Source organism: Alligator mississippiensis, chromosome 5, assembly GCF_030867095.1.
Source record: "Alligator mississippiensis isolate rAllMis1 chromosome 5, rAllMis1, whole genome shotgun sequence".
NCBI classification, from domain to species: Eukaryota; Metazoa; Chordata; order Crocodylia; family Alligatoridae; genus Alligator; species Alligator mississippiensis.
The window spans coordinates 74,944,713-74,972,688 of NC_081828.1; the positions used below are offsets into that span (position 1 = coordinate 74,944,713).

The following is a 27,976-nucleotide window of genomic DNA, read 5'->3' on the forward strand; positions in this document are numbered from 1 at the left end:
GGCTAGGCACGGTGTCGGTGCTGCAGCCCAGCTGCCCTGTGCGCTGGGCCCCAGGCACCAGTGGCAGTGCCACCCTCAGCCCGCTGCCGCACTGGGCGAAGCCCTGTATGTCCAAACCCCGCTCTTCCTCCCCGGCTCCCCCTGCCCCCCAGCTGGTTCCCAGCTCTTGCTGGGTGCCTCCCTGATATAAATTATTTAATTTATTACCTAGGTAGAGACCGGGTCGTTTTGTGAATGAACGCTGACTGCAGCCCCCGCGGGGGGGGGTTATTGTATTGGGGGTTATTTATTGATCCGGGCTTGACCTCCACCCCCCTCCCTGATTTTGTAATAAAAAGGGTTTCCGAGGAGAAAATCTCTGCGTTTTCAATAAAGACCTTGCACGGGGCGGGGGAGACGGAGGGAAGCCCGACGTCCCGGCCGCCGCCCCGCCCCCGCAGGCCCCCGGGCCCCGATCCCGGCCGTGCAGTACCGTGCCGTGCAGTGCCGGGGCGGGGCGGGGCCAAGGCCGGGGCGGGCCGGGCCGGGCGGTGGCGGCGATGCGGGGCGGCGCCGGGGCCCGCCTGGCAGTGCTGCTGCTCGGGCTCGGGGGAGCCGCCAGCGCCGTGGGCCGCTCAGGTAGGGCGCGCGTCTGGCCGCGGAGGCGCGTGCGGGCGCCAGCCCTGCCCCGCCCGCCGCAGCCGCGTGCCTGTCCGCGCCGCGCTGCCTCCCTCCGGTTGCCGGGGGGTCGTCGAGGGCCGTGCGGGGTCCCCCGGAGCGAGGCGGGTAACGCCCGAGGCGGGCAGCTGCGGCGGCGGGCGGGGAGAGCCGCCCCGGGCTGAGGCAGTACGTCGGCTGCGGCCCGCGGAGCGGGGTGCGGGGCTGGGCCGGGGGCGCGGCCAGGGGCAGGGCACCCGACAGACAGCTTCTGGGTCAGAGGCAGAGGGCACCGGAGAGCATCGGTGAGGGGCTGCAAGGCAGGGCCCGCTGGGGAGGGCACAGGTTGCTGGAGGCTGGGAGCTCTGTCCGAGGGTCTCCCCAATCCTTCCTGCCCGTCTCTTCTGCCCAGATGCTTGGGGGAGAAAGGAGAGCGAGCGCCCACCCCCGTCCCTCATGCCTCTTAAGTCCCTCGTGCCTCTTAACCGTTTCCTTCCCTTCCAGGTTGTCCCCGTGCGGCCATATGAGGACTGGTGGGCCTACAAGGAATCTTTGCATGGCAGCTTTGTCCCCGGTAGGTGCCTGGGCCATGCTCCTGCCCTGTGCAGGGTCCTAGCCTGGCTGCTCCCAGGAGAGCTGAGGTCTCCTCTGTCCTCCAGCTTTGGCTTCTGGTACATAGGAGAGGCACCACACACGTGTGCCAACACACATGCACATGCTCCTATCTGGACACGGGGACACCTGCAGACTTCTGCGTGGCTACACATCCAGGAGCAAATATGCACAGATGTGTATTTGCTTGCATGCAGTAGCAATGTGTAGGGGGTGCACATGCACCCTCTGACAGGCTGCGCTCCCTACTTAGGCAGCGGGCAGAGGGGGCAGGCAGGAGCGCCAGTGCCCCCCTGTGAGCGCCAGATGAAGTGCCATGGCCACTTCCTGGTTGGCGCAATCAGCCGTGGGGAACACTCCCCCCCCCCCCCGCCCCTCCTTGGTGAGATTGGCCACAGGGGGACTCCCCCCCCAACCCTGATTGCTGACTGGTCACTAGGAGGGGGCACGTGCCCCCCCTAAGGTGGCACCAGGTGCCCATCCTTGCATGCATGCATATACACCCACTCATGGAAGAGCAGGTGAAGCAGTGCCATCAGGTAACAAAGCTGTCGTGGGACAGAGATAATTCCAAGGGACGTTTCAGGGTGATCTATCTGCCTTGGGTGATCCAGGTCCCCTCAATACAGGGGCGACACGTACAGGGTACACACGGTACATGTGAAGCCCCCTGCAAAAAGGTGCTGCCGACACTGTCGGTGGCACCTGTGGGCAGTCACCACTTGCCACCCCATCACCAACACCGCCTGCAGATGGTCCGTGGTTCCCACAAGCTGCCACTACCGCTGTTGGCAGCGGCTGCAGATGATCACTGACCCTTGGTCAGCGTTCGCCACCCCCACCCTGCCAATAGCACTGGCGGCGTCTGTGGGAGCTCACCTGCTTACCACCGCCATGCTCCTGCTGCCACTGTGCCCCCACAGCCACCATTCATGCCTCAACATAAACACCTCTTCCACCAGCTGCTGGCCCAGGCCCAGAATCCTTCGCAGGGAGCTACCCCCACAAAGGATTCTGGGATGCAGGAGGATCCCAAGCTGGGGTGTGCCTGGTGAAGAACAATATGGGACAGGGGTCCCGGGGCCCCTGAAAGCTGCAGTGGGGCAGAAAGAGGTATGATGACACCTCCAAGCCCTATTTAGTTCCCCTGAAATCAGAGCCATTAGTTTGACACCCAGAATCTGTTGTGGGGAGCTGCTGTGCAAAGGACTTTGGGATGTGGCTGTCCAGACCTTCCTGGTTGGACCAGGTTCCAGGGAGGGCACTGGGGGCAGGTTCAGGAGGGGCATAGCCAAAGAGGGGGTGGGGGCCCCGTGTTGAGCAAATACAGAGCACCCCAAGCAAGTGATTGATTTCCCCACTCAGGGCCGCCCTTCTGGGGCCTAGTAAACTCAGCATGGAGCCTATGTGCTGTTGGCAAGCGCCAGTCACCTGTGGATGTGGACAGCAGCCAGGTGATGTATGACCCCTTCCTGCCTCCACTGCGCCTCAGCACCGGGGGCCAGACGGTGAGTGCCGAGGGGGGGGCGGGGGGGGGGGGGGGGAAATGTGAGCATGTACAAGATCTAGCCCCTGCCAGTGCATGTGTGATGGTGGGTGACTCTTTGTACTGGGTTGGGCATTTGTCCAGTGGTGTCCACTTGTCTGGGGGAAGGGGCACGTGTCCACTCTGTGTGGGGTGTCTGTCCCTCCACCTGGCAACGTCATCAATCAGTCCTCACCTGCAGGTGAGTGGTACCATGTACAACACGGGGCGCCATGTGTCCTTCCGCCCTGAGCAGCTGCAGCTGGTAAACATCTCTGGGGGGCCCCTGCTCTACAGCCACCGCCTAGAGGAGCTACATCTGCACTTTGGGGGCCATGATACCACCGGCTCCGAGCACCGCCTCGACCAGCAGCCCTTCCCTGCTGAGGTGAGATGCCCACCCATCTGCTGACCCACGGGCCAAACCCTTCCCCATGTCCACTGCCACTCCTTCACCAAGGTACCACCCCCCCTCCCCCCCACCACCATATGGCATGCCTCCTTCCTCCACCTGAACTACAGGGTGGGCTCCTCTCGCACCAGAGCATATGACTCTTTCCCAGCAAGCTCCCATGGCCACATGCCCTTCCCCCATCCAGACGCTGGCCCTTCCGTAGGAAGGTGCCATGGGACCCCGCAGCCCAGCTGTTTGGGGTGCCCCTATGGAGCCCCACCTCCACAGCTCCAGGCTTCCCCTTTGTGCAAATTAGGGAGACTGATTAGCCTATCAGAACAATCTGCAATCTGTGATCCCAGCACTGCGCTGAGGGAGGTTGTTGGGAGCCAAGCTGGGGAGGAGGACTGGAGCTGTACAGGATGAGGGGGTCACACCACAGAGGGGATGACTGGGTTGGGGGGCCAGGTGCTGCTGTGAGGGATGGGGACAAAGCAGGGGGTTGCCCCCCCCCCCATACACATATGCACCCCTTGGGCCCAGTTGGGTCAGATCTGGCCTGCATGAGCCAGGGAGAAGGGATACTGTTAGTCTGTTAGACCTGTGTGTCCCAATGGCCTTTCTTTCCCAACCAGGTGCAGCTGATCCACTACAACCAGGAGCTGTACTCCAATGCCTCAGAGGCTGCCCGCAGCCCCAGTGGGCTTGCCATAATCTCACTGCTGGTCAGTGTAAGCCCCCACCCTGCCTCCATCCAGGTCTAGTAGAGGGCTCCCCTGTCCAGCCTTCGTGAAGCAACCCTTTTAGATCTCTTCCCTTATCTGAAATGCCCCCACCTGACCCCCGTCCATGACCCCTCAACAGATCCGACTCTCCTAACTGCACAAAACTGCCCATCCCCTCTGGAGGTCTTCCCAGATCTGCTCTGCCTAGCCTGCATCCAGAGTGACCTCCCAGCCCCTCTCCTCCTCCCCACATCAGCCCATCTGGAGCAGGCCTGCCAGCTAACCCCCACTCCACTGGAAGAACTGCACAGAATACCCCCACCCCAGTCTCTGGAGCAACCCCCCCATGCAGCCTTTCAAAACTACTCCCTGCAGTCTAGCACTCCCCCTGCCCCACTTCTGCAAGTAACAACCCCTTCAGAGCATAGCTGCCTCTGCCCCCAGTCCTCTCTCCCAAGCAGGCCTTCTCCTCATCCATTTCCATGCCCTGTGGCCTCCCCCAGTACCCTCAGGCCTCTCCTGTCCCATCATGGGGGCACTGCTGCCTGTCCCACATGCCTGCCTAGGTATACAGCCCCAGATGCTGCCCCAGAGGTGGCAATGGCATGCCCTTACCCCACTTTCTGTCTGCAGATTGGGCCAAATTCCAACCCTTTCCTCAACAGACTCCTCAATCGGGAAACCATCACCCGGATCTCTTATAAAAGTAATGTCAGGGGGGCACCAGCATGGCTGGGCAGTGGTGGAATCAAGGACTGAGGGGGCAGGGGATTGCACGTTGGGGTGAAGGGCACTGGCAGAGTAGGTGGGGGGACAGGGGGCTGTGCGTCAAGGTGAAGGGCTGGTGGGGAAAACAGGGTCCTGTGGGTCAGGGTAAAGAGTACTAATTTCTGTCTCCGCTCCCAGATGATGCATACCTGCTGCAGGACCTGCACATGGAGCAGCTGTACCCTGAGATATTTGGGTTCATCACGTACCAGGGCTCCATGACAGCGCCCCCCTGCTACGAGACTGTCACTTGGGTCCTCATCGATCAGCCCCTCAACATCACCTCTGTGCAGGTGAGGACCAGGTCTGAAGGACCCTCCTCATCTGCAACGATCCTGATTTCTGGGGACTATTCAAGGGGCCACCCCCTGGCTGATCCAGCCCCCGAGATCCCCACTCTGGGAACCAGGGCCTAACACTATCCCTTTGTGCCCCAGACCCCCTGTCTGGGCCTAGGGCCTATCCACCTCAGGGATCTGGGCTTCAGGGAGCCCCCAAAGGGAATTCTGCTGCCCCCCCACGCCCTGCTGAGCTATGCACTCTCTCTTCCCCGCCCCCAGATGCATTCACTGCGGCTGCTGAGCCAGAACCTGCCGTCCCAGATCTTCCAGAGCATGAGCGACAACTTGCGCCCACCCCAGCCCCTGCACCAACGCAGCCTATGCAGCAACCGCCCCCCACACCAGCCCCCCCACCGCTGCACTGGGACCCGCTTCCGTTTGCATGGTATGCCCCCCACCGCCAAGGAACAAGGCACCCAGCCCCACATCCATCAGCCCAAGAGCCTTGGGAAGCCAGACATCCAGCCCCCACAGCCCAGGGAACCCAGTCCTCCAGCCTCAACCCTTTTCCCCCACCCCCAGGGAACCAGCAGACCCCACTCCCCACCCTGCGCAGAGATAGAACCAAGGCATCCTGGTGGGGGGGAGGGAGGGGGGTTGGGGGAACAGTGCATCGGGTTCCCACATCCCATCCCCTTGCAGTACTTGTAGCTTAGGTCACTTCTCCTGTTCTGTTAACCCTCCTTTTTCCTTCTTCTCTTGCAGTGGATGGTGCCAGACCTGCCCAAACTGTCAGCTAGCAGGCAGTTCCTGCACCTTCTGACCAGACAACAGGCCCCTTTCCACAGGGGCAACTGGGGAGTCCCCAACAATATGAGGGTCCCAGCCCCTTCCCCCTAACCATGATGCCATCCCCTGAAGTGACAGGTGCTACGCTGGGTCACTGTTCGGAGGTAGATTTGGGGGTGGAATGAGGGTGAGGGTGTCTGTCTCAGTACTGCCTTCTCTTCCAAGGCTTCCCCAGTTTAGCTGTGGAGGGACCATACCCCACAGTTCAGAGATCAGAATGCCCCTAGAGTTGTCCCCGGGGCTGACAGTGGCTATCAGCCCTGCATCCCAACACTAGGGAGAGGGTCCTTGTCTTAAAGTTTGCCTCCAGGGGCTGGATTAACCCCCTTAACTCAGTGCATCTCAAGTCTGAGAGGGGATAAAAAGGGTCATTCAGGCCTTGACAGCTGGTGGCATCCCAGATGCTGCTTGGGGTCAGACTCAGAACATAGGGTCTGCACCCCATTAAGCAAGCCCTCCCAAATACTGAACGAGAAGGCTGAGCCCAGGCCTCTAAGGTACAGTGTGTGGCTTGGGATGAGGGATGACTGCTCCCCACCACCACCCCCAGGCAGAAGAGGATGGGGTAACCTGCCTTCTGGCAGTCAAGTCAGTCAGAAGAGAGGGGGCCCTAGGGGTAGGGGATGATTTTTCAGGGGGTCTTGCTGCAGGGGTGGGGGGAGGGGGAAGAACTTTGTCTGAAATTTAAATAAAATTGTATGAAGATTATTAAAAAAAAAAAAAAGAAAGAAAAGAAACCCAAAGCAGTGTCCTCACCTTGAAATAAGGGTGGGGGGGAAGCAGGCCCTCTGGGCCCAACCACTGGCTCCCCCAAACCTGGCCAGCACTGAGGCTAGCTCTAATGACAGCCAGACTTGTGTCCGGCCCAGCTCGGGGCAACCGGGAGAAGACAGAAGGACCAGGACAAACCGTTTCTGTTTACTTTTGGGTGCTGCGCCAGGCGCCCACCCCCAGACCCTCTAAGTCTCAGCAGAAGGGCAGCGCCCGGCACCACCCCCTCCCCAGGGGTAGCGGCATCTCCGCGGCGGCCAGCACGCCTAGAGAGAGCAAGGCCGCAGCTGCCCAAGGGGCACAAGCCCGGACGCCTGGGCAATCCCGACTGGGGGGGGGGGGGGGGGACAGGGAGGGAGGGCACCGACCTGTCTCCTCCCCCTTGGACTCCCACACTCATCCCCCCGTGCGGCCCCTTTAAGACCTGACCTCCCCGCCGCCGGGGCCCAGCCACACGTGCTGCCCCACGTGCTCCCAGCCCCTGAGGCCTCCTTTCCTTGCCGCCGCCTCCCATTGGCTAAAACTGGGTCAGGCCCCGCCTTCCCGCCACCGTGCCATTGGTCAAATCTAGGTCAGGGAGCCCCGCCTTTCCCACCTGCCCATCACCCACCCCCATGGCTGGGACACGTGACGGGCGTGCCCCCCTCCCCCTCGCGGCGGCCGGCCCTGGGGCCCTCGGCTGCAGCTCATTGGCTCTGGGGGAGAGGACGGTGGGCGGGGAGGGGCTTGCCCGGAGGCCCCGCCCGCCGCCGGCAGGCCCCGCCCCTGGGCCGGGGGGGGGGGCGGGGGGTGCGTGGCCCCCGGAGGAGCTGGGGCCGGGGACGCTCTGCTTCTTGCCGCCGCTGCCCGGGCGGAGCCGAGCCGAGCCGAGCCAGCCGCGGCCATGGCCAGGCAGGCGGCGCCGCTGGGCCCCCCGGAGCGGCTGCCCGGGCACCCGCTGGGCCCCGGCGGCGCCGGCATGGCGAGTCTGCGCAGCCTGCTGCAAGCCCCCGGCAAGAGCCCGGAGCGCCGGGCCCGCGACCCCAGCGCATGTGAGTGCCCCCCCGCCTGCCGGCCCGGCCCGGCCCGGCCCCGCACGACCTGCCCACGCGGGAGGGCGCCCGCCTGCACGTGTGCGCGCCGCCCAGGTGTGTGCGTGCACGTGTGTGCGTGCCCCGGGCTGAGGGGAGGGGGTTGCATGCGTGTGTGCAACCAGCTGCGAGTGTGTTTGCATGTCCCACACTAATATGTGCGTGTGCATGTGTGCAGCAAGCTGTGTGCCGTTTCCCAGGTGGTGGTGGCGGCTCTGCGTGTGCTTGTGTGCGTGTGACATGTCAGAGTGCACTCACAGCTGTGCCTGTGTCACCAGTCCTGGTTGGCACGCATGGTGCATGTGTGACAGTTGAGTATGAACGTGTGTGCTGCCTGTTACTGGTCGTGGTGAACTGAAGCTGGGTGCGCACACAAGCACTTGTGTGTTGCGGAGGCCTGGTGTGTATTTGTGCATGAGAGACAGAGGATGTGTGTGCTTGTGCATGTGTCAAAGGTATTGCGTGTGTGTGTGACAGTGCTGTCATGTTGTTTTCATGTGCCCAGAGGTACAGTGTGTTTGTGTAGCTGATAAAAACACAGGTGTGTCCCTCTAGGTGTATATGCAGCAGTGGCATTGTGTATCTGTGAAAGAAGCATAGTGTGCAAGTGTGTCTTTTTGCATATATGTGAACCAGAGGGGCTATGTGGGGCTGTATGCATGTGTGTGTGTGTATCTATGAGTCTGTGTGCATCTGCATATGCACAGCTGAGTCTGTGTGTGTGTGTGCATGTCATTGTGTCTCCATGACCCCCAGTTTCCTACAGGGGACATCAGTGCCCCCAGTACATGCAGGGAGCTGGTCCCTAGGGCCATTTGGGTCTGCACGCATGCACCCGCACACTCGGTGGCTAAGTGTCCCAGCCACTGGCCCGCACACTGCTGGGCCACGGGACACGGCAGGAGGCAGTGAAACGTGCTCGCACGGCTTTTCCTTCTCTCTGCCTGAGGAGATGCTGCCGAACGAACGCGTGAGCACTCAGTGCGGGGTGGGCAGGGAGGCGGGGCAGGGCAGGCTTGCCGGGCACTGACACTGAGCAAGGAGCAGATGGGGCTGGGAGACGGCAGTGCGGGCAACGGCGGGGCAGCCTCTGCGGGAAACTGGGCACAGACCTGCCTCTGCAAACAGCCCTGGGCTGCCAGCCTCCAGTCTCCCTGCAGGAACCGACCCGTCCCAGCAGATGCTGGCTGGAGAACAACCCAGCGGGCAGCAGGTCAGGAACAAGGGACAGCGCAAAGTTGGGGGAGCCCAGGGCTGGGATGGTAGGGTGTTGTGGGTCAAGAGTGAGGGGTATTGGCAGGATTGGGGGTTCCAAGGCTGTGCTAAGTGGGGGGCTGCAGGTTAGCAATGAGGGGCCCCAGTAGGGCAGGGGGCTGCAGGGTGGGAGTGAGGTAAACCAGCAGTCCTCTGTTGGGGTAGGCAGTGTCTGTGAATGAGAAGAGAGCGGTACATGTGAGGCTGTTGGGTGGCATGGAGCAGGTGGGGGCTGCAAGTTGAAAGCGAGAGGCCCCCGGTAGTGCCATGTAGTGCCCACCCACATGCGCGCACACATGCATGTGCTAGTGGAGAGGGACACCCCATCCCCACATGCAGCACCCTTTCACCTCAGGGCCATGATGCATCTTGCTCTCAAGCTGCTGCCCCTGACAGGCCTGAGTGCTCCCCAGCACAGGGCGTGACCTGCAGCCCTCACCTGCCTCCTGCCCCACGTGCGCCAGGCAGAGTCAGGCTTAAGGAATGGGGTGAGGCTGGGCCTCCTGCCTCTGCCACCTGCTTCAGCCTTGTGTCAGCACGTGGGTGGGGGAACCCAGCCTGACATCTCCCCAGGGGAGTCTCCCACCTTTTTCTCTTCCTCGGTATACCAGGAAGGTGCCATGTCAGTGCTGTTGGCAGGGAAGCATCTCCAAATCCTGTGTGACAGCCCCCTGCCCCCACCCCAGTCCTGCAGGGGCATCCTGGAATCCTTTGCATCGGGCCCCTGCTCTCCCCAGTGGTGACCCAGAACCTGGGACTGTCCCCCGGCTCCCTTCAGCAGCTACCTCAGACCCCTTTGCACCAGCCCCTGCTGTTCTTGGGGCTATCCCGGAGTCCTTTGTGCCACTCCAGCCCCTTTGGTGCCAAGCTATGCTCTTCTCCATGTGGTCCCAGAACCCTGTGTGTTAGTCCCCACTTCCTTCAACCATCCTTAAGAATCCCATTTAAGGCCATCCCAGAATCCTCTGCACCAGGCCTTGTCTCATCCCCAAATCCTTTGGCTGAACCCCATCTCCACTCATTCCAAAATGCTTTGGCCTGTGCCCCAAATAAATCATAGGATCCTTTGCCTCATGACATAAATCCCAACTTGACACAAGGGGGTGTTTTTGATTCAGAAGTGAAAGCCAAGCATATTGAACCCCATCCTGTTTTGGGGTGAAGGGGGCACCCCTGGTCTGGGGACAGGTAGAGTGAGCTGGGATGCAGTCACCTGAATATAATGACTTGAGATGCCTGGATTCTGTCCCAGCTCTGGAGAGGGGGTGAAATCTGATGGGTTAGAGCAGGAAGCCAGGACTCCAGGATCCTGTCCCTGCTTGAGGAGGGTCTGGTGGCTTAGAGCAGGGGGCCAGGAGCCTTGATTCCTGGGTTCTGTCCCAGCTCTGGGAGCAGAGTAGGGTGTAGGGAGTTAAAGTTGGGGTGGGGGCTGGGAGCCTGGACGCCTGGGTTCTATTCCTGGCTGTCCCTGCACGTGACCCTGCAGAGAGCGCTCCCGCGGTGCTGGCGTGGGCGGGGACGAGGCAGCTCAGCAAGAATAGCAAAAGGAAAAAAAGAAATAATGAAATAAATCGCATGCTAGCTCAGCAGACCCCTTTCTGCAACCAGGTCTCAGTCCCTCCCCGTGTCTCCCCCAGGCAGGAGGTCCCGCAGAAGGTCAGGCCCGCAGGTCCAACATTGTGCAGCAGCCAGGGTCACCTGAGGTGAACAAGCCTCACGTTTACAGGCAGGGTGGGGGGGGCGGGGGAGGGAGGAGCGGCACGTGGGCCAGGATGGCTGCGCGGCTGCTGCCTGCTGGGGGGGGCAATCCTCCACATCCACCCATCTGCTCCTCCTGCCGCCTGCACGTCCCATATCTTTCTGTCCATCTCTCTGTCTGTCCATCTGCCTACAGAGTGCCTTGTCTGACTGTCCATTCCCTACAGAACTACCAGCCCATCCCCATACAGAGTCCTCTATCTATATCTGCCTTTTTATATCTCTGTCCTTTTCATGGTTTGGATCCAGGCAGCCACCACCCCTCCCACAGGCCCTTCCCTGTGCTTGAGGGCCTGCCAGTGATTAGGGCGAGGGGTGCTCCTTCTCCCACAGCCCCGTGACCCTGGGGTTCCCTGTCCCATCAGATTTAAACTCCAAGTATGCTCGCATGGACACTGGATCCTCAGTGGAGGACCTGACTGTAGGACCTAACTGGTCCAGGGATCCAGGGAACTGCCCCATGCACTCACATAGATGCCCATGCAAGGCTGGGCAGGCTCCTTTGCTGATGGCACGCCTAGAGACCTCGTGCCTGTGTGCTCACACACTCATGCATCTGAACACACACACGTCCTGCAAAGTATGGGATTAGCCATGTGTGTACGGAAGCGGTGAACACAGCTGTGCGTGCTCTTGTGCACATGTTCCTGTGCATGCACTTTCCACTCCTGGGCACAAGGCAAGCATGCACATCAGGTTGTATACACAAACATGTAGTCACTTGTATGAATAAACACAATTGTGGAAACATGCAAGTACTTATGCAAGCAAACACAGCTGCCTGTATATGCAAACAAACAATTACTTGTGCACAGAAAGATGCACTGGAGAACATGTAGCTATTTGTGCACGCATGCACTAATACCCAAGCCTGCACATGACCATTCGCAACACAAGTACTCCCATATACGAACATAATGAACATTCACATATCAGTACTCCCATATATGAATTTAATGTTTTGCAGGCTCATGAGCACGCATACATATGCAGTCACTTGTGAACACCGCCCCCAAAGCCTTGAGCTCATATGCTTGCACACACCTGAACACTTAGACACCCACCTTTCCCCCCAGTTGTGTGCCCTCCCATCCCATCATCATCGTCATATGTAGGAGGATCCAGGATTTTATAAAGTGGGTGCTGAAGTTTCGACCTACACTGCAGGGCTGGGTGCACTCCTCTACTCCCAGTCTCTCCCACCCACAACTAGGATAAGCAGACCACTTACATTTTCAAAAGTCCCTAAATGGGGTAAGAATCTCCCCCTCTCATCTGCTCTCAGCAACCCCTTTCCTTCACCTCTGTGCTCAGAGGCACCTCCCTTCTCCCCGCTGCTGCTGCTGCCCCCAGCTGACCTAGGGGCAAAGGGAGCTCCAAGAGCAGGATGGGAGGGAGATTCTTGCCTTTTTTGGAGATCTTAGATAAGTCTCCAGCTGCTCCTGCTTTGTGACCCAAAAGGTGGAGTACAGCTGCACCACTGCATCCTCTGGATCCTTCCATCACAAAGATGCAGTCAGCAGTCTCTTCACACATGTATGTGCCCCACAACCCCTTTGCATACTTGCAAGCAGCTGTGCAAGTTCATGTGCAGGCCTGGGTATTAGTGCATGTGTGCACAAATAGATACATGTTCTCCAGTGCATCTTTCTGTGCACAAGTAATTGTTTGTTTGCATATACAGGCAGCTGTGTTTGCTTGCATAAGTACTTGCATGTTTCCACAATTGTGTTTATTCATACAAGTGACTACATGTTTGTGTATACAACCTGATGTGCATGCTTGCCTTGTGCCCAGGAGTGGAAAGTGCATGCACAGGAACATGTGCACAAGAGCACGCACAGCTGTGTTCACTGTTTCCCCACACGCATGGCTAATCCTGTACTCTGCAGGCTCACACAACCCTTGCTCAGGTTGGAATAAATTTCTCCTCTGGGCTTTTAGCCTGGCCAGAGCAATATGAAAGGACAACTTACAGACAGGCAGAGATAGAACAGGGGCATCTGGATTCCTAGCCATTCTTAACCCACCAGACTACCCTTCTTCCTGTTCCCCACTCCCCACAAGCTCAGATGAAACCCTGTCATCCTGACCTGCTGCCTCTCTCCTATAGGCATCATCAAGGAGAAGGAGGGGAAGATGGAGGAAGAGCTGGGGGGTGGCCGGGCAGGACATGGGGCCTTCCTGGGCTCCCTGCTGTGGGAGCGGGCCCTGCCCTACAGCGAGGTGGAGTATGTTGACCTGGACGAGTTCCTGCTGGAGAATGGGCTGCCCCCCAGCCCCAGCAGCCCACCTGGCACCTCACCCAGCCGCATCCATGCCAGTGCTCCTGGCTCTGCAGGGGCTCTCAGCCGCCCAGCCTCCTGCACCTCCACCACCTCAGCCTGCTCCTCGCCCAGTGATGGCAGCACAGGCAGTGGCTGCCCCAAGACAGGTGGGCGCTGAGGGGACCATGGGGTGGTGGGGGAAGCAGGAATGCGGGGGCAGGGAGCACATAGATAGTGGGTTCACCCTTCCCCCATCCTGCTCCCCCATCTCCCCTGCCTCCCCCATTTCTTGCCTCCCCCAGCAGCCATGGGGTCTCTCTTGGGTTTTGGTTGGAACAAATCCCGGGGTTTCCCCAGCATAGGTTTCCCTGCACCCCAACCCGATGCACATGGGGTTGCTGGAAGCGAGGATGCCTGGGTTCTATCCCAGCTCAGAGAGGAAAGTGAGATTAGTAGTTTGGAGCAGTGGGGCTGGGAGCCAGGGCATTTGGGTTCACTCTCTGGTTCAGCCCTCTTTCTCAGTGCCTCAGTTTCCCTTCTGTCAGCAGGTAGAGAGTTAGCAGGGCCTGGGGGCCCCTGCCTGCCTTGTCACCAGGGTGATGTGGGGTAGGGGAGGATGCTATGCATAGTTACAACTTTACATTGTGTGTCTGCAGTGCCCTGGGGAGAAAGATGGGGCCCCCTGCAGACCGTCCAGTACTGGTCAGGCTGGAGCCCCCCACTCTGTCCCCACAGAGTTCCCACTAAGCAGGGCCCAACTAGGGAAGCACACAGATGGGAGACCCCTCTAGGGTGCAGGAGTGGGGGCATGTCCTCCCTTACAGACTGAAGGACCCCAGTGCTAGGGGTGCTGTGCTATTGGAGCTTGGTGAAGGGCTCAGCAGGAGGCAGAGTTAGTGGTGCCTGTGGGCATGACCCTTCCTTGCCTCCTCCCACAGGCCCGGTGACCCCTGTGTCCAGGAGCACACCTAGCCCCGTGGACCCTGACAGCGTGGAGGTGCTGATGAACTTTGACCCTGACCCTGCGGACCTGGCGCTGTCCAGCGTCCCTGGGCACGAGACCTTTGACCCGCGCAAGCACCGCTTCTCCGAGGAGGAGCTCAAGCCCCAGCCCATCATGAAGAAGGCACGGAAAATCCAGGTGCCTGAGGAGCAGAAGGTGAGGCCAGGTGCCAACCCCCATCTGCCCCAGTGGGGGCACTGACTGGTTCAGGGAGTAGGGCTGGGGCAGACCTGCCCCCTCTAAAGGCTGCCACCCCAATCTAGCCTTGGGAGGAGTAGCTGAGAGGAGAGGGTGAGCATGGAGCACCAGCTCTGAACTGGGCCTGGTTGGGTTGGTTTGTATGACTCGTTCAATCTCTTCCTCTCCCATTGATTTATTTACCTTTTTCCCATTTTTTGCTCCCAAACATTTATTTTCCATCTTTTCCTTTCCTGGCTTCTCTTCCTTCCCCTTGTTCTGCCTGTGTCCCTCTGTCTGTCTCATCCCTGCTGTCTGTCCATCTCTTTCATTTTACCTGCATCTGTCTTTTATTTTCTGTCCCGTATTTTTCTTTCCATCCATCTGTCCATACTAATTATTCTGTCTGTCTACTTCATTTATTCTCTGCCCATCCAATTGTCCACCTTGTATATCCTCTGTCCATCTATCCCTTCTCCCATGATTCTGTTGCATCCGTTGTTCTCATTTCCACTCTGTCCATCCATCCCTCTTATGGTTTTCTGCCCACCCACCTGATAGGATGAGAAGTACTGGAGCCGGCGGTACAAGAACAATGAGGCAGCCAAGCGGTCGCGGGACGCTCGGCGCCTCAAGGAGAACCAGATCACGGTGCGGGCAGCCTTCCTGGAGAAGGAGAATGCTGTGCTGCGCCAGGAGGTGGCTGCCATCCGCCAGGAGCTGTCCCGCTACCGCTCCATCCTCTCCAAGTATGAGGCTCAGCACGGAGCCTTGTAGGCACAGCCCTGCCCACCCTGTGGACACATGGAATGGAGCCCCCTCTGATCAGGTGGGGGCTGGCCGGGCCCCTGGGACTTGGTCAGCAGCAGCCCCCTAGGACTGGCAGACTCTAAGGCTTGCCCCACAGGGCACAGACACCCAGGGACAGGGGCAGACTGAGCCCATGGATGCAGCGCCCCCTTCCCAGCTTGGACACATTGGCACAAAGCCTCGTTGAAGAGGATGGGGACCAGTGTTGATGGGGACAGCTCTGATCCAATAGGGGAGGGTCAGTGCCAGGATGCCTGGGTTCCCTCCCAACTCCAGGAGGGGAGTGTGGTCTGGTGGGTTAGACCAGAGAGGCTGGGAACCAGGAAACCTGGGTTCTGTAACAGCTCCAGAGAAAAGTGAGGTCTGGAGCAGTGGAGCCAGGAGCCTCGAGGATTTGATTCTTCCAGCTCTGCCTGTCCCCACCACCTTGCTCTGATTGGTTGGCAGGCCACTTAGCAAGAGAAGTCGCTGTCCCTGCTCTGTCTCCCCCTGTGATACTACACTTGGGGAGTGAATGGTAGGGAGCTTCACTGCTGAACTGTTAAGTGACTGGGCTGAGACTTTGTGAGGTGCCTGAACCAGGGACAGAACCCATGTGTCCTGGCTCAACCCTGCCTCTAAGCATCCAGCACTGGAAGGAAGTGCATTGCTTTACAGTAGGGTTGGCCGTCTTCTAAGTGGCTGTGGGGACAGCACATCCTGCAGGCCATACCAGCAGAGGTCACCCCCCCCCGAGCTGCACATCACATGGATGCCCCCCTGCTGCAACAAGCACCTGCTTCAGTGCCCACTTGCTGCTGCAATGAGCCCATGTGGACATTTCCCACTGCCCACCACACACCACATGGCCCCAACCGCACTGGTGCGGAACTAAGAGGCCTGAGAACAGAAGGGGAACCCAGAGACTATGATTGGGGGGGGGGGGGGGGGCTGCAACTGGTCCAGAGCCCCAAGGAGCTGCAGCTTAACCCCCTCCTTCCCCACATGGGCTGCCAATTACAGCACAACTCCATGCACCCCCTAGTGGCTATTTGGTATTCCAACACAGGCGATTCCCAAAACAGGCACACATTGGGAATGGCTGGAGGGACCATGCAGGGATCTGGCCCAGGACACCTGAGTTCTGTCTGAAATCTGGCAGGGGTGCGGGGACCTGGTGGGTTACAGCAGGGGGGGCGGGTGTTGCTGGGAGGCAGGGCACCTGGGTTCTGTTCCAGCTGTACATAGGAACTAGTCAAACACTGACCCTGTTTTCTGTATAATGAGAGCTTTGCTTTCATTGTCCTTCCCACCTCTCTGATAGAACCCAGGCATCCTGTCCCACCCTGCTTCCCTCCCAGCACTAGGATAGCACCCAGGTGTCCTGGCTCCCAGCCTTCCCCCTGCTATAACACACCAGATCCCATCCCCCCCCCCCCCTTTTGCACTCTGACCACTTTACTGCCCTGGGTCCCCCTCTTGCCCAGTGCATATTATATTTTTGGTGTGGGGGGGATGTCTTTCCTCCCCACTGGACCAGTACAAACGGGTTTGCCGACCATGCCCCAGGGCTGGCCGGCCAAGGGGTGGGTGGGGGGCAGGTTCCCTGTGTACTTCTTTGCCAGGGTTGAGATGTGAGATATATTTTGGTAAAACTACTTGGCCATCTATGCCATCCCACCTGCCCTAGGCATGGCCAGGACCCCTGCATCCCCCAGGCAGCCCAGTGAGACCAGGGCATATCCCACCCGCAGGGGTGTCCACTGAACAATGGGGGGGGGGGGCACGTGCCCACACCAGCTCAGCCTGGGTGCTGGGTTGGGGGTGGCTGTGTTGGGTTGGGACTGCGGGTACTGGGGCGGTGGGAGGGCAGGAGGGGCATTTTGTACAGACACGGGGTGGGGGGCAGGGAAAGTTTTTCTTTTCTATATAACAAATGGAGGCTGGTCTGGGTGGTGAGGGGGCTTACACCCCACCCCAGCACAGAGCAGGATGAATAAAGAGACTGGACAGGCAGGAAGGAGGCTCCAGGTGTCTTGTTCTGAGTAGATATGTACACCACCAGCACTGCTGTCCCGTTTGTGTGTTTATAGGTGTGTGTGACAGTCAGGCCCTGCGCTGGTGTGCGGGGGTGGCACAGAAACATCTGTGGGGACGCCTGGGAGGAACTGGCCCCTGCTACATGTTCCCCTTGGGTGCCCTTTCCCAGAGGAGCCCTGTGGGCTGAGGCCCAGGGGTCCAGCACCACCCTGCTGCCTCTTTCCCAGCCTTGCTGGTTTGCTCTCGCTTCCAACCCACTATCCACCCCAGCCCTGGGCTCCCCCTGCCAGGCCTAAAAGCACCCACTCTTCCTAGGGGAAATGAAGGGCTGGCACAGGGCAGGCTCATGCTATTGCTTTATTGCATAGGTCTAAATTGCTTCATAACAAGGACAAGACAGAGTTAACAGCGAGGGTGGCTGCAGCATACACAGGGTTAACAGGCAATGCACAGGAGACAGGACACTGCCCAGCACCCCCCTGCCCTGGCTGGATCAGGCCCCACCCTATGAGCCCAGAAGCTTGCAGAGCAGAAACCTGCATATCACCAGGGCCTGTGAACCTGGGGAGGAGATGGGGCAAAAATACTCCACTCCCCAAGTGCATCATGGGATAGCAGGGTAGATAGGCGGGGCAAAGGTCAGGCTGCCTAGGGAAAGGACCTATGAGGTTGATGGGAAAGGGGAGCAGGGCGAGGGGTTTTGTAGCAGCTGGTAAGACAGAACAGGTATCAGACAGACAGACAGCTGCCCCACCACCATCCCAGCAAGTGGGCAAGCCCTAGCAGGCAACAGCACAACGTGTAGGCTCAGTGCAGATTGCCCCCCACCCTGCTGTGCCCCAACCATGGCCCAACAAGGTCCTGCCCTTCAGCCACACAGGGCTTCATTTAGCCCCAGCCCCTGCTACCAACAGTGAGTCAAGCACATTATCCCCTGCACCCCAGGAGGCAGCGACCCAGGGGAGTGCCAGGCTTCCTGCCTTCCCACCCTCCTGTATTCTGGGTATTTGCTTTAGGATGTCAGGAAACCTGGGTTCCCCCCAGCACAGAGGGGAGAGCAAACCAGTGGGCTCAAGGAAAGAGGGACCAGAGGTCTACATTCTAACCTGCCTTCACTCCTCCCATGCCTCAGTTTCCTGTTCCACCTGCAGAGGGATGGGTGGGCAAGCTGAGCCTCAGCCTCACCCCCACCCACTGTGGGGACAACAGGCTCTTGGGATTCAAGCAAAGGAATCCCAGCCCCGCCTGCAGGCTGTAGGGCAAAGGGAAAGTCAAATGGTACGGGACACTGTCTCCTGCCCCTCTTGGTGGCCACCTTGAGCCCCTGCCCCCCAACCCCCTTGCTTTGCTTCCCCTGCCCCCACTCCAGGAAGGGCTCCTTGCCTGTAAGAGCTGACCCAACTTGGAGGCTGTGCACAGTGGCATGGGGGAGGGGGGATGACAGCCTGGGGCCAAGCCCCAACACCCAAAACCAACAGGGAAAGAACATGTTGGGTCAATATTTTAAGGGGACTGAGAGCCAGCATGCCTCAGTTGCATCCCCACTCTGGGAGACAAGTAGTCTGATGGGTTACAACTGGGAAGCAGCCAAAGTTGACAAACAGGGAGTCACCAGCCACTACCCCCACAGCCCTCTGGCTCCATGTAGAGAACTATAGCTGCACTGGTTACACCCGTCAAGGTGCCAGGGGCAAGACGGGGAAAGCTGCCCCACCCCAGAGGGCTGCCACTGGCATGGCAGGTGCTACAATCACCCAGCTTCACCTGCCCCAGCAGGCAGCAGCCTCATCTCACTGCTAGTACAGGGAGATGCACATCCTAGGGGCTGAGCATGGTGACCAAACACTTAATGCCTTTCAGCATCACCCCCACATGGGAGGGGCCCCCACTCTACCCCAATACAACTCCCAAATCTATCCTAGTGTCATCATCCCCACCCCGCGTTGCCTCACTGGGCAGGGAGCACATTAGTTACATTCATCCAGTGTGTGGTTCTCTGGGAACTAAGCAATAAATAGGCAGCATTAGACAGAAGCAGGAGGCCTCCAATCTGCCCCTGCCTCCTCCTGCAGGAGGCCAGAGGCAGGGGGTTACAGTATAGTCCCTTCTGGTCTTCTACCCGCTACACCTGAGAGGGTGCATGGTCAGTACCTACTGCAAGAGGCTCTCCCTTAGAGGTGCAGCTACAGGTGAAGATGGACCCCCATGCGCCCTGTCTCCTTCCAACCAGATCAGCCAAGGGGAGGAGGGCAATTGCTACTCCCTCCCCCACTCCCACTGCTGGACAGTCAAGTCCTGGTGAGAGGGTGCAGCCCTGGTGGCTCAGCAAACTCTGACAGAAGGACAACGGAGGATGGGTGCATCCCAGCCCCACCCCCCGCCCCCCACCTCAGCAGGAGGAGCCCCCAAGGCGGGCAACACCAGTGATGAGACGGGCAAGGCCGCAGTGCACCTGGGCCTGGAGGGGGCCATACTCCACGCGCTCACCGTCCACGGTGAGGATGCCCTTGCGTGTGAGGGGCTCCAGGCGGAAGGCGCGCACGGGTACATGGCTGAGGTGGGGGCAGGCCTGCTCAAAGTGGGTGCCCTTCTCCATGGCCAGGAAAATGCGGACAAGAGCGGCACGTGACACCCCAGCTTTGACAAAGCAGAGGTGGATAAGCCCATCACTGAGGCAAGCGAAGGGTGCTGTGAGTAGGTCAGCACCCAGGTGTGTCTGGTAAATGGCCAGGACTAGCACAAAGTCATCCTCCACAGTCACCCATGATGGGGGCACTGGCTGCCCCAGGGGCACCAGCAGGTCATCTGGAGGCCCACCCATGCCTGTGTCCATGCCCCCGCCTTCTGGGGCACCTATCGGCTCCTCAGGTGCCGGCTCAAAGATGAAGCTTTGGGGGTGCAGGGCTGAGGCTGAGATAGGAGGGGGGGACCCCGGGGATGGGGAAGGGTCATCAGGGGGCTCAGATCCACAGTGACGGAAGGCCTGGCGCTCTTCGCACAAGCCCATGTCTGAGACAGCACGGTGCAGAGGCAGGCGCGTCAGGGGCAAGCGCCCATTTGCAGCCACAGTAATGCTGCGGGAAATGGGGCGGTGGGCTGGGCCATCAGGCGCAGGCAAGTAGGAGAGGCGTCCACGGTAGGTGTGCAGGGAAGCCAGGCGTATCATGGTGCCCAGTGTGAAGCGGGCCGAGCCCACGCGCCGGTATTTCTCACTCTCGATGTCTACATCTGAGACAAAGCCCCAGGCCACACTGAGGAAGGAGAAGCAGCGGGTGCCTGATGCCATCGTCACTGACACCAGGTCCAGGGGTGCCACGGCCGCGTGACACAGCAGCACTGTGCAGTTCTGCAGCAGCTCCAGGCCCATTGCCTGCTCCAGCCTGCAGATGTTAAGGGGGTTAAATGCTGGAGTGAGGGGTTACCAAGAATTTTTGGAGGGCAGGAGGCAGCAGCCAGCCCATTTGAAGCTGAGGGATGGGAATGGCTGCCTGCAGCACCCCCATTCCCAGGGACAAGAGAGCAGCGTAGGGGGAGGCAGGGAAAACCACCTCAACATTGCACAGAGGGAGGGGCTGGAAGGGATTTGGAAAGTAACAGGCCCAGAGACCCTGACACATCCCAATCCCCAATTGCTCAGCCCTTCCACTCCTCGTAGAATCCTGTACCCCCCAACCCTCCAGGCATCCCCCACCCTGCACCAAGCCATCCTGCCCCACAATGTTCCCCCCCAGTTTGCCCCAGCACTCTGTGCCCCCATCTACTTTGCTCCTACCCAGCATTGAAGTTGATGGCTCCAGCCAGGGCATTCCCTGAGCCGCAGGGCAGGATGCCCACTGGCATGGTGATGGCCTGCTCCCAGTCTGGCCGCTCCATCAGCCCATTGATGACCTGCAGAATGGATAGGGGTATCAATGGCGGGGGAGCGGCTGACAGCCAAAATGCCTTGGGAAGGAGGGGGCGGGGGAGTGCAGAAGAAGGAAGCTAAGACAGTTGGGGGAGGAGAGTTACCTCATACAGGAGCCCATCCCCAGAGAGGGTGACGATTCCATCCCACTCTGGCAGGCTGATGCCTTTCACCAGCTCCCGGGCATGGTTTACTCGCTCTGGGGCATCAGAAGAGATAGGGACATCAGGAACCACACTTACACATCCCCTTGGAGCCCCCCTCCCCCACAGAGCCCTTATCTCGCAGACTCAACTCCACCCCACCTACACACTCCTGGCAGAATGCCCTCCCTTCCTTCTCCCCTCAACTCACCTGTTTGGATGAGGTTGAAGCTGATATCAGCCTCTGAGATCATAGGCAGGATGTGGCTCTGGCACCACTGCAGGGCATTGCCCCGGCCACCAAAAGGGTTCAGGAGCAGCAGCAAGCGCCGAGGCCTGGGCAGGAGGCTCAGGCTGATGTCTGCAGAGAGAAGGGACACATGGACAGGACGAAACCACTCCCAGCACCAACACAGGTCAGATCCAACTGCCTCTGGGGTGGGGCAGACTGGGGGCTGGTGATACTGGTGCAGCTGAGAACAGGAAATGGAGACAAACCCTGCACATAAGGCCACGTAAAGGAAAGGACTTTGAGAGCAAATGGTTATTACCTGGGCTGGCAGTTTTCCAGGACACCCGAGTTCACACCCAGACCTTGGGAGGGAAGCACCAAGGGCTTTCAAAGAGCAGCAATCCACACATTAAGTTGAGCAAGTGAGGAGTCCTGCCCTGCTCCTCACAGCATGTCCCCCCTGCCCTGCTCCTGCTCTACTCCTAAGAGCTGGGAGGCTCACGTCCTCCCTCAAGCTCCAGGGAAAACAACGGATGTACTGGGAGAAGAGATAAAACTAGGGACACCCCCACCTCCCATCACCTCATCACAAAGGGAAAACCATGACACTGCCACGTCTTTCCTCCTCCTTGCAGGTGGGGAGGGGGCAGGAGCCTGGATGCTGGGGTTCTGTCTCAGCTGGGGGGCAGGGGGACGGGATAAGGCCTCCTGGGTTCTCTTCTAGCTCCACTTCCATGGCTGGAGGGGGTAGAATTGGACTCAGTTCCTTGCTCTGAGTCAGAAGTTCCCTTATTATCTTATCGGTAGAACTGGTTGCACTTTATACCCAGGACAATATGAGGGGTAAGGGGAGGAGCTGACTGGTCCCACCCTATGCCTCCCAGATGAAACATGCTGGGGAACGCCCCCCCCCCCCCCACATTCCTTCTACCCACTACCTATGGCTGAGATAGGGGCGCCATCATGCTGAATGCTGCTCAGGCCCGGAGTCACTGGTATCAAGACCTGGCAATCACAAAGCAAAGCTCTTAGCGCTGCCCTCTAAGAAGATGAGAAGGGTGAACTGAGGCAATGTTCATAGGCAGCAGGACCTGCCCATGGGTTATTACAACATCTGGAAACAGAATCAGGTATCCCTGGGCCCAGTACAGCACATCCCATCTCTGCCAGAATATGAATGTGTTGACTCTGAAGCCCACAAACTGCAATACACCAGCTGTAGATACCAAGTCATGAAATGAAGGCCATCATGTGTGCAGACCCATGTGGGGGTGTCAATTGGCAGCAGCAGGTAGCCCCTAAGCCCACAACCTGCCCACTCCCACACTACCAGCAGGGATGGTGGATAGAGCTTCCATGTGCCCTCACAGGGTAACTATGCACAGGGTGTAAGACTGCCTGCAAAGGTCAATGAACACGCATGTCTGTAGCATCTTGCGGGTGGGATCTGAACCAGCTGCACCCTACAGACTCATGGGCAGAGCCCATGCCATGTTCTGCCTCTACCACCTACACCCTACAAGGCTGTGGGCCTCCAGTTCAATTTGCCCATCAAGGACAATGGCCCTGCCCAGCCTCCACATGGGTGCAGGGAAAGACAACACAGTAATTACTTTGGAACATGTGGTCACCATACCAAGCAGCTGTGGGCATGTAGGACAAAGCTACTGCGAACACCCTTTCCAAAGCTAGAACCCTGTATTCTTGGTTTCCAGCCCCTCGATCTAACTCACCAAACCCTCCCAGAGCTGGGACAGAGCCTGACATGCTGGCTCCCAGCCCTCAACTCTAGGCAAGAAACTTTAGTGTCCTGGCCCCTGTGCACCTAGGCTCTGTACTGAGGGGAACACAACTGCCAGTAATTGTAGCCCTGGAGCTGGCACTACCTGATGTGTCTCCAGCAACAGCAAAAGCTGCTCTACTCCATCATTGCCCATGCCATGAAACAAGGGGCCAGATGGCACATCCTGTTCCCAGGAAACAAGCCCCACCCCCCCCAAAATCAGTGCCCTACCATGGGAGCCAAGAAACCCCTTCACTGCAAAACTGTCCAGCCCTTGGCTTGGCCACATCCCTCAGCATGTCCTTCTATACCAAACTGACCTTTAAAGAGGCCAAGACATCTCGGTTCTAACCTCACTCCGGGAGGGGAGTGAGGCCTGCTGAGTCAGAGCAGGGAGATGGAAGCCAGGACTCTTGGATTCTCAAGAGGCAACAAGCTCCTTCCCATCCATGCTTCAGTTTCTTCTACATACTACAAGGACACTAACACCCCACTGCCATGTCAGGGAGGGGGTAACGGAGGGGAAGGGAGCATTGGAAGTCAGCTCCTAGGTGCAGACACAGAAGCACAATCCCCCTTCTCCTCATGTTTCACCAGCTGCCCAGGCCCCAGGGAACTTAGCCTCTCCATCAGACTTTTCACCCTGGAAGGTGAAAGGAGACACACAGCCAAAACTACCTTGGCAACGGTCATGGGCCCAGCACATGCCTACCCTGACGCCGCTTGAGTCTGCCCCCTCCGTGACCTGGATCTGCACCGCCCACGGCTGTCAGTTTGAAAAGAGACAAGTTTTGGACCATTTCCATCCTTTCTTAGTCAGCAAGAGACACTGCATGATTTCAGGTAAGGAACTAATGCCTGGGAGCCAGAACACCTGGGTCCTCTTCAGCTCCAGGAAGAAGCAGCAGCATGAGCAGCAGACACAGCGCTTACCCGTTTCACTGGAGACAGGGACACCCAGCACTAGGCACTTGATGGCAACTGCCCACTTCTCAGCCACAGCCTGGTTCTTATTGTAGTCGTCAGCCCCATCCACCTGGAAGGTGCGTGCCGTCCGCTGGCGCGCCCGGCCCGAGCCCATTGCCACCTTCCTCTTCTTCAGTGGGTAGGCATAGACCGTGAAGTAGGCAGCACAGTCAGTGGTCACCCGGCTCCGGAGTGTGTGACAGCCCACCACATCAGCCAGCGCTACCACTGTCCGCTGGTCTGTCTCGGGCTTGGGCACTAGGCACTGGATGTGCAGCTCCGTGCACGTCAGGCTCAGAGCATAGCGTGTGCCCTTTGAGGGGTAGATCCCAAACTCGCCATGCAGCAGCGTCTCAGCACCATTGCGGTATGGCCCTGGAGCCAGCTCCATCCTTCCCGTTCCTGCCACAGTCTCTGGCCCCATGGACTCCTCTGGGCTCAGATGCCAGGAACGACTGGGAAGATAGCTCAGCCACCTCTGGGACACTGTTCATGCTCCATGGGTGCAGCCTGTGGGACAGACACAAACAGCTGGTCAGAAAAACAGCCAGGAAGCAGCCTGGGGGCCACCCTGCAAATCACCCTAGCCCAGGGCCTTACCTTGCTCAACACAGGGAACCACCTATCCCAGCCACCCCCTCCCCCAGTGCAGCTTTCTCCCCAGGGGACCAGGCAGTGCAGAGGAATGAAGCCCAACCTGCGGGGCAGCTTGGAGGAGTGGGGCGTTATGTCTGCACCAGGCACCTGCAGCCACACAGAAACCTCAGCTCCTGGCTGCTGATGACCTTTTCCCTGGGAGTGGCCCAGCCCAAGCGGGGAGGCAACTCCTTGCACTGCCACTCCCTCTCCCTTCCACCAGCAGGCCGGGCACAAGGCAGGTCCTGCCAGAGGGCTGGGGCAGAAGCAGAGGCCTGGCTGCAGCCTTGGGAGAGGCAGGGGTGCATGACTGCTCTGAGGACGGGGCAGAGAGGTAATGCCCCGGCCCCTGGGACCCGGCCCGCGGGGGTCCCAGCGCCCCCAGGATCTCCTGCTGCCTCCACACCTAGGCCCCTGCTCCTGGTCCCGACGGCTCCAGCTCCTCCGAAGCCCCCTGCCCCGGCACCGCGCCCTGCCCGCCCATGGGCGCGGGAGCGCGAAAGGGGGCGCTCCCCTCCCGCGCCGGGACAGGCAGGCGGTGCCCGCTACAGAGCAGTGCCTGCCAGCATCCTTAGCCCCGCTCTGCCCCCCAGCTACAGCCACATCCCCCGCTCTTCCCACTGCACACCAGGAAGTGCTCACTCCCATCCCGCCGGCTGCGAGCCCCGACCAATCACAGCGCCGCCCCGGCCCTGCCCCCTCCCAGGCATGCGGCTCCTCTGCTGGGGGGGGGGGGAAGTCGACAGTGGGCGGCCATCCTGGGCGTGGCCGATCGCAGACAGCTTCTCCTTCCATTGGAGTCAATAGCAAAGCGGGGACATCTTTGTTGTGGGCGAAAGGAATGGCCTAGTGGAATTCCGTGAATGCGGTGCGGCGGCCATATTGGGAAGGGGCAATTTCTAAAGGAGCGGACATGGAAACCATCTTTGTTATGGGAACCAGGAACGCTCTCCACGGAAATCTGATCGCCACGGGCGGCTATCTTGGGTGTGGGCAAAGGAAAGTCAATAGCGAAGGCAGCCATTTTTGTTAGGGGAACCAGAAACAGCTCCTTTTGAATCAAAATCGGCGTGGTGGCCATCTTTGGTGTGGGCACCAGCTACAGCTTCACGTATGTTGGAGCACTAGCCAGGGGCCATCTTTCTTGAGGGCAATGCTGTGTGGCTCCTGGCCTGGTTCCAGACGGGCCTGGCCAAGTCTCATCTTCTATAAGGGCACGAGGAACTCGCTGTGTGGCCGGGGGGCAGGAGATGAACAAACCAAGACACAAAGGTGGAGGGGACTTGCACCTTATAGACTAATCATCACGCAGAGGGAAGCGGTGTTGGATCCCAGCATGCACCACTCCATGGCCAACAGAGGGCTTGCACCTCCCACACAATGCCCTTCTGCTCCACTCACACGTGCCTCGGTTTCCCCACGAGGATAGGGACTCCTGGCCTCCTCTGCCAAGCACCAGCCAAGAACCAGGGACTGTTGCTAGACGCTAAGATCCTCCTCGAACTGACAGCTGCAGATGCAGCTGCTCTGAGAGGAACTATAGGCATCTTGTCCACTCCTTTTCCAGAGCTCGCCAGATTGGGCACTGGCTATAGCACTGCCAACCCAGCTCCTGTATCTTACTCTGCCATAGATGCTCCATCTGGCCTTGAGCCTGTCCCTTAGCTCCTCTGTGCTTCCGTTTCTCCATCTATAAGAAGGGGGAACGTTCACCTGACCCTGCCTTACACAGAGGCTGGGAGGATCAAAATGCCAAAGGGCGTAAGCGCAGCCACCAGCAGTCTCATAAGCATCTCAAACACATAAACCTTGTTCCCACAAATTACCTGTGTTTGTGGTTAGATGCTCAGGCCTCGGTCAGTAGCTGGCTCTGCTCTATCTTACACCAGTATCCACATATGCTGAGTGGGATTGAAGTATAGCTGGTCTGTTCTGTATCAGCACAGTCAGTCTCTGATGCTGAATTCCTGACCGGTGAAGAAAATTCTGCACTTTTGCTAAATGAGGGCTGGCCAACCTGCGGCATGAGTGCCAAAAATGGCACAGGCAGCTGTTGCGTGTGGCATACAGCAGCTCAGGGAGAGAACAGGCAGCTTGGGCAGTGAGCAGAGTGAAGAGCAGAATATTGGGTAGGAAGCAGAGCATCAGATTGGCAGAAGAGAGGGGAGGGTGCAGGGCTAATTTGTATCATACTTGCCAAAAAGGTTGGCCCCTGCTGCTCTAAATGCAGCTATATGCTGTAGATCAGGGATTCCCAACCTTTTTAGGCTGAGGACAGGTAAACCGTGGACCGGAACTGACCGGCAAGCTGTGGACCAGCAGTGACCGGAATACTGTGAGCAGCTAGCCAGCCCTTTTTTATACTCAGTATAAAAAAGGTTGGCTGCTGGTCTGTAGCATGCCAGTCACTTCCAGTTTGCCAGTTCATGGTCACTTCTGGTTCAGCAACCAGCCCTCCTGCGGACCAGCAGCCAACCCTTCATGGCCTGGCACTGCAGCCTGGGGGCTAGGAACCCCTGCTGTAGATGATACCATAAGCAGAGCCCCTCTGTCTCTTTTCTTCCCCACTATTTGAGCTTATAAGCGGCTGTGGGTTGACCATGAATAGAACCTGGTGAAAAAAAAATCCAACTGGGGCATTTTCTGTGCGGAAAGGGCAAAAAAATGCAACGTTTCCAACGTCTGGGCTGACTTTATAGGACTTCTCTAAGGGAAATTACATAAAGGTTTGGGCTCAACATAGGCAAGACCTCTAACGTGGAACAGGCAGTCACGCACCCCTGCCCTACTCAAGCCCCCAGCCCCAGTAACGATCTTACCTTGCCCTGGGGAACACAGCGCAGTTTAAGAACAATGCTGAGATTTCAACCTTTCATTTGCATTTTAGGATGAAACAACATTTCAAAATCTTGAAACTGCCTGTGGGACAGGTGCTGTTGTTCAACCAGCACCAAGGGTGAGCTCCCTGGCTGGCCTATTCTAGTCTATTCAGATGCACTTTCTAGCTCAAGCTGGCCAGTGCCTCCTCTCCCTGAGCCCTTGGCTCGGGTCTGTACCAGTGATTCTCAACCAGGTGCCTTAAGACCCTTTCAGGGATGCACGGCAATGCCCGTGCTGTTGGGTGCGCAGAGGTTTTTCATAGCAATCCGTAGTGTGACCCCGCTCTGGGAGGTTCGGAGCTCTCTGCAACGGCACAGCTACTCTGGGATTTTTCTGTAATAAAAAACCCACAAATGAAACGTAAGAACCAGCATTTTCCAGGGGAGTCTCGAGTGTACGCCAGCGGGAACCGCGGGGCTGCCTCGAGCACCGCCACGGCCACTCCCGACCCTGCAGCGCCCACTCGCCCGGGTAAGAGCGGGTAAGTCCTCCAGCACCACAGAGTGCTTAGGC

General features: G+C 58.8%; 3 protein-coding genes across 9 annotated transcripts; 2 read left to right on the forward strand and 1 right to left on the reverse strand.

The window, feature by feature from the left end:
* Positions 1–219: 219 nt before the first annotated feature.
* Positions 220–6,106, forward strand: CA11 (carbonic anhydrase 11). Of its 2 annotated transcripts, XM_059728472.1 has the most exons (9): positions 220–618; positions 1,141–1,210; positions 2,614–2,756; positions 2,976–3,161; positions 3,803–3,892; positions 4,526–4,598; positions 4,799–4,953; positions 5,221–5,386; positions 5,707–5,833. In XM_059728472.1, the coding sequence occupies exons 1-9, from the start codon at positions 235–237 to the stop codon at positions 5,739–5,741; spliced, it is 1,302 nt and encodes a 433-aa protein (XP_059584455.1). In that variant the 5' UTR covers positions 220–234; the 3' UTR covers positions 5,742–5,833. The 2 variants fall into 2 exon arrangements, with proteins under 2 accessions (XP_059584455.1, XP_059584456.1); XM_059728473.1 differs by lacking the exon at positions 5,221–5,386 and having other exon boundaries at positions 5,707–6,106.
* A 1,213-nt stretch (positions 6,107–7,319) lies between these two features.
* On the forward strand, positions 7,320–16,899 carry DBP (D-box binding PAR bZIP transcription factor). 4 transcript variants are annotated; one of them, XM_059728476.1, is made up of 5 exons: positions 8,771–8,844; positions 10,523–10,588; positions 12,757–13,077; positions 13,849–14,069; positions 14,652–16,899. In XM_059728476.1, the coding sequence occupies exons 3-5, from the start codon at positions 12,783–12,785 to the stop codon at positions 14,865–14,867; spliced, it is 732 nt and encodes a 243-aa protein (XP_059584459.1). In that variant the 5' UTR covers positions 8,771–8,844; positions 10,523–10,588; positions 12,757–12,782; the 3' UTR covers positions 14,868–16,899. The 4 variants fall into 4 exon arrangements, with proteins under 4 accessions (XP_006266601.3, XP_059584457.1, XP_059584459.1 ...); XM_006266539.4 differs by lacking the exons at positions 8,771–8,844; positions 10,523–10,588 and adding an exon at positions 7,320–7,592; XM_059728474.1 differs by lacking the exon at positions 10,523–10,588 and having other exon boundaries at positions 7,702–8,844.
* Positions 16,900–17,263: 364 nt separating this feature from the next.
* Positions 17,264–27,900, reverse strand: SPHK2 (sphingosine kinase 2). Of its 3 annotated transcripts, none has more exons than XM_014604108.3 (6): positions 25,212–27,900; positions 23,915–24,457; positions 21,178–21,327; positions 20,928–21,022; positions 20,692–20,807; positions 17,264–20,299 (listed from the first exon to the last, which is right to left on the reverse strand). In XM_014604108.3, the coding sequence occupies exons 2-6, from the start codon at positions 24,369–24,371 to the stop codon at positions 19,309–19,311; spliced, it is 1,809 nt and encodes a 602-aa protein (XP_014459594.1). In that variant the 5' UTR covers positions 24,372–24,457; positions 25,212–27,900; the 3' UTR covers positions 17,264–19,308. The 3 variants fall into 3 exon arrangements, with proteins under 3 accessions (XP_014459594.1, XP_014459595.1, XP_006266577.1); XM_014604109.3 differs by lacking the exon at positions 25,212–27,900 and adding an exon at positions 24,990–25,196; XM_006266515.4 differs by lacking the exon at positions 25,212–27,900 and adding an exon at positions 24,645–25,196.
* Between the last annotated feature and the right edge of the window lie 76 nt (positions 27,901–27,976).